The 11,714-nt window shown below is 69.3% G+C and overlaps 1 protein-coding gene across 1 annotated transcript in view; it reads right to left on the bottom strand.

Annotated features, from left to right (window-relative positions):
• CEP170B (centrosomal protein 170B) overlaps positions 1-11,714 on the bottom strand; it is a 23,215-nt gene that overhangs the window by 4,594 nt on the left and 6,907 nt on the right. The window contains exons 3-13 of the mRNA XM_024759243.1: positions 10,573-10,651; positions 9,687-9,745; positions 8,525-8,663; positions 7,755-7,859; positions 7,125-7,607; positions 6,503-6,882; positions 6,245-6,421; positions 5,730-5,820; positions 3,863-5,578; positions 2,459-2,723; positions 270-429 (exon numbers count right to left, since the gene is read on the bottom strand). Coding sequence (XP_024615011.1) covers positions 270-429; positions 2,459-2,723; positions 3,863-5,578; positions 5,730-5,820; positions 6,245-6,421; positions 6,503-6,882; positions 7,125-7,607; positions 7,755-7,859; positions 8,525-8,663; positions 9,687-9,745; positions 10,573-10,651 — 3,654 coding nt within the window. The remainder of the gene's footprint in view (positions 1-269; positions 430-2,458; positions 2,724-3,862; positions 5,579-5,729; positions 5,821-6,244; positions 6,422-6,502; positions 6,883-7,124; positions 7,608-7,754; positions 7,860-8,524; positions 8,664-9,686; positions 9,746-10,572; positions 10,652-11,714) is intronic.

Genomic DNA, 11,714 nt, shown 5'->3' with positions numbered 1-11,714 from the left:
GCTGAGGCTGGCCTCGGGGATGCGCTGCACCAGCTGCAGGGGGTGGGGGGGGGCAGGGGCGTGGCCCATGGGGCGGGCAGTGGACAGAGCAGACGCCGCCCGGCCGCTCAGGGTCCCTGGGCACCCCGCCCTCGTGGAGCAGGTGCCGGGCCCGCACTCTCAGGGTGGCTGGTGGGGGGCGGTGCTGGGCACGGGGCGCGGCCCCGGGGAGGGCTCACAGCCACGGCCCCCCACCTGGGCGTGCGAGGGGCTGCCGAGGGCAGGCTCACCTCCTCGCGAGCGGAGATGGTGGAGGCGGGGGTGCCGGGCGCACTGGCGCGAGAGGGGCTGTGGGCAGGCCCCGGGCGGCCCGGCGAGTCGCCGTCTCCGGCCACATCGTGGATCTCACGGGCCAGGGTGGCCACGTCCTTCACCAGCGTCTGGCTCAGCCTGCAGCGGCAGGAGGGAAGACAGGTCCTGCGGGGTCCTCCTGGGCCCGGTCTCAGTGCAGGGAAGTGTGGGGACAGGAGCCAGACGGGACACGACGTCACCCCCGCCACAGGCAGAAACCCCCCTCCCCCCCGCCCAGGTGGGGTGGGAGTCCCTCCCAGGAGGCAGCCACTGGGTCAGGAGCAGGGCCAGGGGTACACAGCCTCCAGCCTGGCCCAAACTACACCCAGCCAGCCACCAGCAGCAGTGCCAGGGGGACTCCCACTGGGCGCCTCAGTGCCCAAACCCCTGAAGATGGGGGGGCTGGGGCGGGGCCCTGGGAGGAGGGATGGGCAGATACACCCACAGGCTCCTGGCCACCAGGGCCACATGAGCCCTGCTCCACAGGCAGGGAGATGGAGGCAGAGTCACTGACAAGGGTCAGGGCCAAGCAGGCCCAGAGGCCAGGGACTCTCCACAGGGCAGGGAGGCCAAGCCTGCAGACCCAGAGACAGCCCAGACCTCCGTCCCCTCCGCCCTGCCGATGGTAACACACACTTCCCTGAGAGGCTCCCGGGCCACCCAGGAAAGGACACAGCCCAGCTGGGGAGCAGCTCCCTGCCGCAGACTGCCCGAGGAGCCCCAGAGCCGGAGCCGAAAGCCTCCGTCGCCCGCCCTCGGAGCACCTCAGCCCCACGGCCGGCGCGCTCTGCGCTACTTCAGCCCTTGGCCAGGCTCGGGGCAGGGAGACGGGCTCCGGCCTCTGGCTCCCTCAGCCCTCGACGCCTGCTGTCACTCCAGGGACGGGACCCCAGGACCCACCAAGGACCAAGGACCAGGTCTCCGCACACAGCTGTCCCAGCTCTGCGCAGGGCGCCCCCCAGCCGGCCCTCGTACCCGTCCACTCTTGGCGGCAACTACAGCCCCTCCCGACAGGTGCTGGGCACAGCTGGAGAAATTTCCCTGGCTGGCCTCTGCCTCCCACCAAGGGCTGCCCCAGACCCCATCAAGATAGGGGTCCCCGACTTGGTCCCACCCTTCCGACATCAAAAACACAGAAGGACCCCCGTTGAACTGCTGGTGACCTGTGCCCCTGCCCCCAGCCAGCCCCGCCCTCCGCTACCTCTGTCCTCCGCACCCTGCAGGCTGGTGTGTTCAAGCTCGCGCACTCGGGAAGCGCACTCGGGAAGGCCCCCATTTCCCCTTCCTCTCCTTCCATCTCCGCCCCCTTCCCCTCAGCCAGGTGCGGCGCCCCCTCCAGAACCCCACACCCTGTCTCCTTGGCCGGCCCCTCGGCCCCCTCCCAAGCATCACTCCGCACAGGCAACTTCCCTCCAACCACCCTCCAGGTGTCCCGAGAGCCCTGCCCCAGCCCTCTTCTCTTCATGCTCTCCACGCCCTCACACCGCCCACAGCCTCGGTCACCATCTTCATGCTGGTGACGCCCACACCTCCATCCCCCACGTGGGCCACTGTCCTAGGAGCCACTGCCCCCGCTCACCTCCCTCCAGGTGCCTCACCGGCTCAAGCTCAGCATCCTTGGCACCAAAACTCACCAGTCACCAGCCCCAGCCGTTCACCTCCTGCCCTCTCCACAAGCCCTGCAGAGCCAAGCCATCACAGCACCGACCACTACTCAGCGAAAGACCACTCTCTTTCCCTGCCACCTCTGCACCATCCTTTTCAGCGCCTGACCTGGAGGCAATCCTTCCACTGAATGACTGCACGAAGGAACTCATCTTCAATAAAAATCTTGGTGAAGACCTTCCTGTACCAGAGGTTCCCCCACCCTTCTGGGCAGATCTGCATCCATCCAGCCAGCCACCCACTACCCACGCAACTGCCCGCCCATCTATCCATTCATCACGCACCCAACCGTCCATCATCCATCCACCCAACCGTCCATCATCTATCTATCCACCCGACAATCATCCCTCCATCCACCCATCTCTCCACCCCCCTGACAAGCATTTCTCAAGCCCTTTTAGGAACTAACCCCCAGCCCAGTCCCAAGGGGAGGCACCCTGTGGATCAGCAGCTTTGCCGTCACCTGGCAATCTCGGCGATCTCGGCTGTCTGCACAATGAAACCATAAGGGTCGGGCTCTTCTTCCTCATCGTCTGTGTCCCGGAGGCCAGGAGCCCGGGGTCGGGCCCGGCCAGAGCTGCCAGCCCGTGGGGTCTGCGTGGCTGTTGAGGCGTGGGGGCGGGCGTGTTTGGGGGAGCCGTGGTGGGAGCCATACTCCTCCTCGGATGTGGATGTGCAATCCGAGCCCTGCTGCCGGCGACGCACGTCTCGGGTGAGTGAATTGGTTCCAAAAGCAAGAACAGAACAGAGCGGCCGTCAGCACCTGCGGCAGCCCTGAGGCCCCTCCAGGCAAGGACCCGGTGCTGCAGGATGAGCTGTGCTGCGGCTGGCACCCCCGCACTCAGACGCCCTTTGGCTGAAGAGCCAGCAGCTGCTGGGCTCCGGGGACTGCAAGGTCACTGCCAGCCCAGGAGCACGTGCACAGACGGGTAGCCTGGCGTGCCCGTGGGCCCTTGGGCGGTGGCTGGTTGGCAGTGGCAGGGGCCACGTTCTGGGGGAGGGGCCTGTGCCCATCAGGCAGAGCCAGCGCCCTTGGTTAGGGTTAGGGTGAGGGATCTGGGAATTGGTGCCCGCAGACACGCCGGGTGGGGGTAAACCACTGCATGTGGATCAGCCACGGCCCTGGCCTGGACCGTACGTGTGGCCGCACAGCCCGTGGTCAGAACCCAGCTCAGCCGCCGCAGCCCCTCCCTGCACCTGCTCGCCCACCCCTGCGCTGAGCCCGTGGCGGCCGCAAACGTGCACAGTACAAGGAAGGGTGGGGCAGCAGGTTCCCACCAAGCAGGTGTGGCCCTCACCCCTTGGCCATGGGGCAGATGCCACCTTGGCCCCCTGAAGACCTGGCAGGCAGGTATGGAAGCAGCAGCACGGGGCTGGACCAGCAGCGCTGACACCTCAAACCAATTCATTCAGAGGACGGGTCAGTCCCCACGCAAGGCGAGCCTGGCTGCAGGGATGCCCACATCCACCCTGGCAGGAGCCGGCTCCGGTGCCACGGCAGCCGTCCCTCCCTTATGCACACACGGGGTCCGCAACTCCAGGGACGGGCAGGCCCAGCCCCCTGTCTGCAGTCACCCAGGCCTGCTTGCGAGTCAGGGGCAGTCCCTCCAGGCTGGAGATGGTCGGGGTTTTCTGCGTTCACACCAGGACCGCCTGGGGGCTGCAGGAGGCCCGCCACCCGTGCACAGCCGGGTGCACGTGTATGTGTGTGTGTCAAGGGGAGAAACACCCGCCGACGGGAAAAGGGGCTCCTCCAGGGCCAGCACTGGGGGCCCCGTAGCTGGTGCAAGGCCGAGGCACAGAGACCTGCAGACGCACTGCGCGTGCCGACCGGACCCAGGGCCACCCTCCCGCTCCCCACACTCACTGGGTGAGGAGTACCGGGCGCTGCCCGGGCGGGCCCTGCTGAAGGGCTGGCGGGGGGGCGTGGTGGTGCTGGCGGCCTTCCTGGCCGTGGCCCGAGCCTCAGCCACGGCGGGCTTGCGGCCGGCGCAGTACAGCTCGACGCTGCGGCCAGAGAAGCCGGCGCGGGTGGGGGCCGCCTCCGAGTCGCTGGGCCCTGTGAAGGAGCCGGCCCGCTTCCGGGGCATCGCCAGGATGTCCAGGCGTGACAGCTTCTTGGCCTGCTCGGCAGCCGGCTGCCCCGCTGGCTCGGGATTGGCCGGGGGCCCCCGTTCGCCATCTGCGGCCTCTGTGTCCGAGGCATCCCCCAGCCGGGCCCGCCTCAGCCGGGAGGCCCGCGTGGGCCGTGGGGCGGACAAGCTGTTGGAGCGGGTCAGCGCCTGCTGCACCTTCTGGAGGCCGGCTGAGCCGCGGCTCTGTTCTTCCCGGGCAGCAGGGGATGGCGGTGGGGCCGTGGGTTTCCGGCGAGGCCCCCGCCGCCCTGCCCCCACGGCCCCGGAGGTCTCGTGGTCAGAAGTGACCGTGTCCACACCGGGCAGGTGGGCAAGGCTGGAGCCTCGTTCCTCATCGGGCCAGTCCAGGGACCCTCGGGGCCCGTGGCCGCGCCGTGTGGCCAGGCGCCTTGCCGGCTCCCCGCGGCCCGCGTCCGCTGGGCCCGGTGGGCGACGCTGCTTCTCCGAGAGGCGCTCGCGGGCGCTGCTCAGGCCGACACCCCCCACGTCCTGCGCAGCCGGCGGGGATGGCAGCTTCTCCTTCTGCAGCCCCGAGGGCTGCGGGCTGGGCCCGTTCTTGCCGCTGAGGAGACTGACGGTGCTGGCCGTGTCCACGTCGGAGTCCCCGGACAGGGAGTCCTCTGGCAGCCCAGGGACGCCGCCCAGCTCACCCTCCGGCTCCTCCACGGACTTGGAGAGCAGTCTGGCCTCCAGGGCGGCCAGCGCCGTCTCTGTCTCCTTCAGGATCAGGTGGGTGTCCTGAGGGTGCAGGTCCATGCGTGAGGCCCGGGCCGCGGCCACGCCCTGCAGGAGGGGGTGGGTGCTAATGTACGGCAGCTGGCCAGGAGCTGTGGGGCCGCTGGCCGGCTCCTTGGTGAAGCTCTCCTGCCGGACGAACGCCGGGGCCTCCTTGGTGGGGGCTGGGGCGGGGCCCTCAGGCTCCGGGGACTGCCCTGTCCGCAGCTGGATGACCATCCTCCCACTGGTGCTGACGTACACGCTGTCCCGTGTCTGGGGGCTGGGCTGCGCTGCTCGCCCCGGGCCCTCCACCTGCCCTGGAGCCACAGTCGCTTTCCTGGGGAAGGCCGCCTCCCCGTTCTGGTCCCCAGCGAAGGAAGAGGTGGAGGCCGGCTCCCCAGGGGCCCTCGGTGAGCGCCGGCCCCTCGTCCACTCCGGTCCCTCCAGGGGGCTCCCGCGTCTTTCTTCCTGCAGGCCCCTGCCTGGCTCAGGGCCCCGGCCTCCGTCCGACCCACTGGCGTCACTGAGGCTGTCGGGCTCCAGGTCTTCTTGTCCTAAGAGGAGGCCGGCCTGCTCGCTGCCCAGCTCCGGTGGCCCCGGCCCGCTCCTCCTGGTGGCCTCGGGGCCGGCGGGGCTGTCCGCCCTGTCGCTGGGCAGCTGTGGGAGCAGCCGTCGCTGGCGCACAGGCAGGGCCCCCTCCAGCTCTCTGGCTCTGCGCCCGGGGCCGTCGTCTGGAAGACAAGGGGGCTGGTTCGAGTGAGTGCCGCCTGCGGGCCCACACGAGGAGCTGGCCCTCCCCCGGGCACAGTGACGTGCGCTCGCGTCTGCCTAGTTGGTGGCCTCAGGCTACCCCCTCCCTGCTGCGGCACCGGAACCACTTACCTGACAGGCCCGGGTCCGAGTAGCTGTCGGCCAGACTGGCCCAGCGGGACACCCACTTCTGACCCCCGGGGGAGCCCGGTACTGGGAGGCCCTATGGAGAGGAGGGCAGGAGCGTGTCCTCAGCAGGGAGAGACAGGAGCCCCACGGGGAGGTGCTGGGGGCAGGAGGGGGCGAGGCAGCCCGCCCCAACACCTGCCCCCCAACAGAAGCAGCCAGAGGACCCCCGTGGCCTCACCTGGCTTGCGTAACTACCCACGTCTCAGCCTGGCTCAGTGGCTTGGAGGTCAGCGGTCCCCGCCCCCCCGAGACTCAGCCAAGCCCCGCCCGTGGGCACATATACGCAGGCACTCGTGACCCTCTGCACAGGTGGGCGCCAGGGCCTGGAGCCCACCGCTCAGGCAGGACCAGAGCCTTCAAGTGCATACAGGACGCAGTGACCGGGGCCCCGGCCCAGATGCTGTCCTCTGCCTGCCCAGTCCCTCCCCAGGGACGTGTCTGGGCTCAGTCCCACACACCTGGAGCTCCACCGGGGGGGTTCCGCCCCCGCCCACTGGCCGGGAGGCAAACTCCTGCAGCAAGGCCATCCGCTGGGCCACTCCGTCACCAGGCTCGTCTCTGTCCCCTCTGATAACTGGACGGAAGGTGGCTGAGGACGCTCTGGAGAGTTCAGGGGACTCCCGTACCCCAAAGACCTGCCGGGAGGGACAGCCGGGCAGCAGGTCAGAGCCTGCGCCCAAGGCCGGCCTCCCGGGCTCCGGCTGCAGCACGCCCACCTGGTCGATCATCCGGCGGGCCTCCTCCACCTCCCGGTCCTGCACCTCCGTGTCGATGGTGTAGGTCCCCGCGTCACTGAGGCTGTCGTCCTCCTCCTCCTTGCCTGCCTTTGTCACTTGGGTGCGGCGCCTGTCGGGCCTGGGGTCCCCGGGCGGCGTGTGTGTGAAGGACTGGGAACGCTTCTTGCGGGGCGTGTCCTCGTCGAAGAACTCGATGACGAACGCCTGCTGGCTGTGCAGCAGCTCCTGGGGGTCCCGCCTGAGCTGCCTCTGTAGCCGCACCTGCTCCCCGCCGGCCTCCGAGGGGACCCCAGCTGCCCCGGCCGCCTGGGCCATGGGGTCCTCCGAGTCGCTCTGTGTGCCGTCCTCGTGCTTGTGGCCTGGAGGAGGCGGGGGCCCGACGCATGAGGCCGAGGGAAAGGAAACGCCCTGGGGTCGACACAAAACCACCGCCGTCGTGTGGTCGGGGACACACTGCCCCACCGTGGACCCAGCCCACATGGCCCAGAGAAGCAACAGGACCACGCCGGACGGCCCCCGACAGGGCAGGCGGCTCTCGGGCAACGTAAACGGACCCGGGAGACGAGGCCACCGGGGCGAGGGCAGGCGGCCGTGCACTCACCCTTCAGGGTGCGCGTGTGCACCGGCAGGTCGCTCTTGGTGCTGTGCCGGTCATCGGCGGGGCCGGCCCGGTGCAGCAGGCTGGGGTCGCTCTGCACCAGCCAGTCGGCCACCTTGGTCTCCGCAGAGACCACTTCGATGGCTGTGGGCTCCTTGCCAGGGGGCCGGCGCTGGCGCAGGGAGAACTTGGTGACGTGGTCCTTGATCTTGACCTTGCCGGGGCTGCAGTCGTCAAACTCGATGGTGAAGCAGGCGTGGCTCTGCACCACGGGGGCCACCCCGCCCCCGCCCGCCTCCGCATCCCTGGTGGGCGCCTCGTGTGCCGGCACCTCTGTGGCCCGCGACGGGGGGACCTCCTTGCTGGGGATCTCGAAGTAGCTGGGCTCCCGCCGGAACGAGTAGCCCTGCGGCTCCGCGGGGGCCCGGAAGGCGGCCGTCGTCCCCACGAGGTCTCTGTCCCGCTGAGCCAGCTCCTTGGGCCGCTCTGTGGGGGAACACGTGCTCAGGCCAGGTACGTGCTCACGGGGGCACCCTCGCCCCACCCACCTCCGCGAGGACCACGGGCGCCGTGTCTCCCTGCCCACGGCCCCGCCGAGGGCACCTCCAGAGCAGGCTGCCCTCCAGGACTTACCCGTGTCGGGCTCCTCCTGGCGCCGCTCCTCGGGCAGGCTGCTACCATCGTCCTCACCCCACCAGGAGGGCTGCCCGTACAGGGGTGTGCGGTAGGCCGCCGCCTCTGCAGAGGAAGAGTTGGACCCTGGGTCCCTGTGGCCCCAACACAGACGGAGGCGGAGACCCGGAGCTGGGGAAGATGCTGGGGTCTGCAGGGGGCCCCAGCACCACCTCCCAGCTCGGATCTGCAGCTGCCCAGAACCTTGGCCAGCCACCCTGAGGCCCACTTCTGCAACCCTGGTGGGTGACAACGGCAGTGACAACCTCCCCATGGGGTGGCTGCTCCGGGGAGCCTCGTCCCTGGGGTTGCACTGCCCTCAGCACTGCGGTCCTGGGGCAGGCAATCCCTTAAGCCTGACCTGGGCCCTCTGCCCCTAGGGCCTGCCCGACAGAGGGGCGGGAGGACAGCAGCGAGCCCCACCCAGAGCTGGCCTCTCCCCCAGGGGCTGTAAATGGTTCGGGTCACTGATAGGTGACCTGGGGCTGAGAGCCTCTGCACTCTGACTGAACCTCGTGGGGCAGGAGGCTGTCTCCACAGGGGTGCAGGAGTGCACGGTGAGTGTGGCTACAGGGGTGCAGGAGTGCAGGCACACATGCTGGGGGGCTGTGCGGGGAGGGGAACGTGTGTACGTCAGGGGGCAGGGGCGAAAGGTCAGCTCCTGGGTGAGGTGGACCAAGGCCTGTGTGCACACCCCTGCCCCTCCCGCACCCCTCTGCACACCATCCTACCTGGCCCCGGTCTCCGGTCCCCCCTCTCTGGCCTGGGGTTCACGGCCTCGCAGTAAGGCGCCTGCTCCGGCACAGCCTCGCCCGTCTTGGGCACCGGGCTCTTGACGCTCACCTGCAGCTGGCTGGTATACTTCTCGTGCTGTGGGCAGCGGCCGGGGTGAGGGGTGCCCTCGGGAGGACGCCCCCGCCCAGGGCAGCTGCGTGGCCTCTCCTCTGCCCCACAGTGGCATGAGGTCCCCCTCACGACCCTCGCGGAGCAGACAGCCTAAGACCTGCCCGTGTCACGAGGCTCGAAGCGGGGGGGCCGCACCCAAGGCTGGGGGCATCCTCAGGTCCACAAGCTTCCAGGAGGGAGTGGACGGCAACCGTCAGAGGGGAGACTGCCGCCCACAGGCCCTCCAGAGAGGGGGTGGGACAGCCCTCGGGAGCAGCGGGAGGTGGGGAGCCGCAGCCTGTCCGCGCGTGCGCGTGTGCGTGCCGGGCCCCACCTGGCTGAGCTCGGCGGTCATCGGCCCTGCCCCTCACTGGCTGTGTGACTCTAGGCAGGCCACCCACGCTCCCTGTGCTGCCCATGGTTACTCTGGAAAATGGGACTAAGCCTCCCCCCCAACCCCCCGCCATGGGGCTCCTGGGTGAGGCTCTGGGCAGGGTCCCCTGAGTCTGCTCCATGACACCTGCACAACTGAGCAAGGGGAAAGGAGAGGCTCCACCTGCCGTGACCGACACTGGGACCTTCGAGCCCCAGCTGAAGGAAGGGTGCTCGAGGGTGCCCCTCATCCAGGACCTCCCACGAGGCTGTCCCCGAAGGCTGCCTCCCTGCTAGCCTCCGGCCTGCTCCTGGCCACCTCCACCCATGGTAGCCAGATCAGGGTCCTCCGGGTACCCAAGATGCTGGGTGGGCCCGGGCCCTCCCTCCTGCTGGGCAAAGCAGCCACCTCTGGGGCTCCAGCCACACCCGCTGTCTGTGAACGCATCAGCCAGGGGTGGGGCGGGGCGGGGCGCAGGACTATCTTCCCCACCGGGCCGACAGGGCCATCCGGCAGGGCAGGCCAAGCCAGGCTGACGCACAGCGGCCCAGAGGCCTGGGGGAGATGGGCAGTGGGAGCGGAGGGCTGTGGGGACACAGGGATGCAGGGGCCCCAGGCCAAGCACCGTCACTGACCCTGAGCGCCTCCTCAGGGACGCGGTGCTGCACCCGCTCCAGCACGTACATGTTGGAATGTGACAGCGCGTTAAGGAGAGCAGGATGCAGGAGGGCGGCGGGGCCCTCGGACCCAGGCGTGGTGGATGAAGAGGGAAGGCGGGCTGGGGGGAGCGCTGGTGCAGACGCCTGCAAACTTCCCCCGACGCGTGTGCACTGGCCATGCGTCCACACTGCATGGACAGCCCGCAGGCCATGTTGTCCCCGGTCAGGGGACAGGACAGAGGCTGCTCCAGGCCACCGCACACACGTGCCCTAGGTCTGCGGGGATGCTCTCCACCCCACTTTCAGCCCAGGAGCCCAGCAGGGCCCCAGAGGCCAGGCCACATGCATCCAGCTCCAGCTCCCGTCCCAGACCACCCCTCAGCCCCCGGCCTCCTGAGGCTTCAGGGGTGGGGAGGGCCTGAGCCAGCCGCTGGGTCCACACCCGCCAGCAGTTGTGCCCAGGTGAATGCGGATGGAGGAGAGGATGCGTTCCTGCCACACGTACGGGTCCCCGGCTGCCCAGGGCGGAGGCATGGCCCCCACTCACCCACGTCCCGAGCACAGAAAGCCATGCCTGGGCGGCCCCCAGAAACACCAAGACTCCGGGTCCCGGGAAAGTTTTCCCATTCCTCGGGCTCTGTGTGAGCTCAGCCCCAAGGGTGGGCAGAAGGTGTCCCTGGCTGGGGCCTTGGCTGGAGGGCAGGCGGCGGCAGGGGCTGGAGTTCAGGGCGGAGCCTAGCCCAGGCTTCACCCTCCTGTCTCTAACCCCCTGAGGCCCCCACCCACTTCCAGCATAACAGGGCGACTGAGGCCCTGGGGACAGAGGGGGAGGCCAGGAGGGGTGGGCGCCCCGGAAGGATATCGTAGCCGAATCGGATGACATCGTTGAGCTTCAGCGTGACGTATTTCTGGTCCGGGATGCGCACGTCGTTCACGAACGTCTGCGGAGGAGGCGGGGGGCGGAGATGAGCCGGGGCAGGCGGGCCGGCGACTCTGGAGGCCCCAGAAGCGGAGCACCGGGCCCTCCTGCGCTGCTGTGGGCCCGGCACGGGTGCACCAGCCTCACACCCCAACGGGACCGCAGGACAGACGGCCGAGGGGGCCGAGGCGCCAGACCCCACCCAGCACCCAGGGACCCTGACACAGCCCCTCAAGCACAGAACCCACGGACACCCCCGTGAGACGGCCCCTTCTCTCATCCACACAGAGCTTCGTGCCGGCCCCAGCCCCCGAAGCGCCCAGGAGCGGCGAGGCACACCCACAGGGTGGCCCCGGGGCAAGGTCGGTCAGACGGGGTGCCGAGGGAGGAGGGGCTGAGGGGGCAGAGACCCCAGCAGAGCCTGAGACCCTCGGCTGGGGGCACTCTGAGGGGGACCGGGGGGGTGGCACCCAGCACTTGCTGGTGTGCTCACATGGCCGAGGCAGAGCCAGCCTGAGGCTGCTGTGGGACCCCAGCTCAGGACGCAGGGCGTCAGACTTCACAGGCTGGGAGAGAGGGGGAAGGGCCCTCCTCAGCTGGTATAACGGGGTGGAGGCTGGTTGGTTGTTTTCTTACTGAAACAGCCTCCCAGGCCAGGAGACCAAACACAGAAAGAACAAGGCACCCAGACAGGTGTTGGACCCTGGAGAGAGCCCCGCCCTGTCCCTCCCGCCCTGCCTCCACCTGAACCCCTCTCTGCTCCTGCAGCCAGGAACTTCCTCTTGGTCACCTCCTTGTCCCTGCTGCCCCCAACTCACAGAAGAGCTCACATATACCCCTTAGGACAGGGTACCCCAGCACAGCCCCATCGGTCACAGGAGCCCCATCTCCCGGCCTGCAGGAGGTCCCATTGCCTCCCCTGCCCACCAGAGGGCCCACTTCCCTCCTCACCCAGCAGGCAGCCCCACCTCCCAGAGGCCCTCCCAGAGGCCCTACCCAGCCAAGGAGGCCATCAGAGCAGGAGGTCCTGGTGGGAGCCAGGTGGGGACAAAGCAGAGGCGTGGGGCAGTGATGAGGGGGCAGAC

The sequence above is a fragment of the Neophocaena asiaeorientalis genome, unplaced genomic scaffold (genome assembly GCF_003031525.2).
Source record: "Neophocaena asiaeorientalis asiaeorientalis breed wild unplaced genomic scaffold, Neophocaena_asiaeorientalis_V1.1 scaffold476, whole genome shotgun sequence".
Taxonomy (NCBI): Eukaryota; Metazoa; Chordata; class Mammalia; order Artiodactyla; family Phocoenidae; genus Neophocaena; species Neophocaena asiaeorientalis.
The sequence above is the reverse complement of the archived record's forward strand: the minus strand, read 5'-3'. Positions and strand labels throughout refer to the sequence as shown.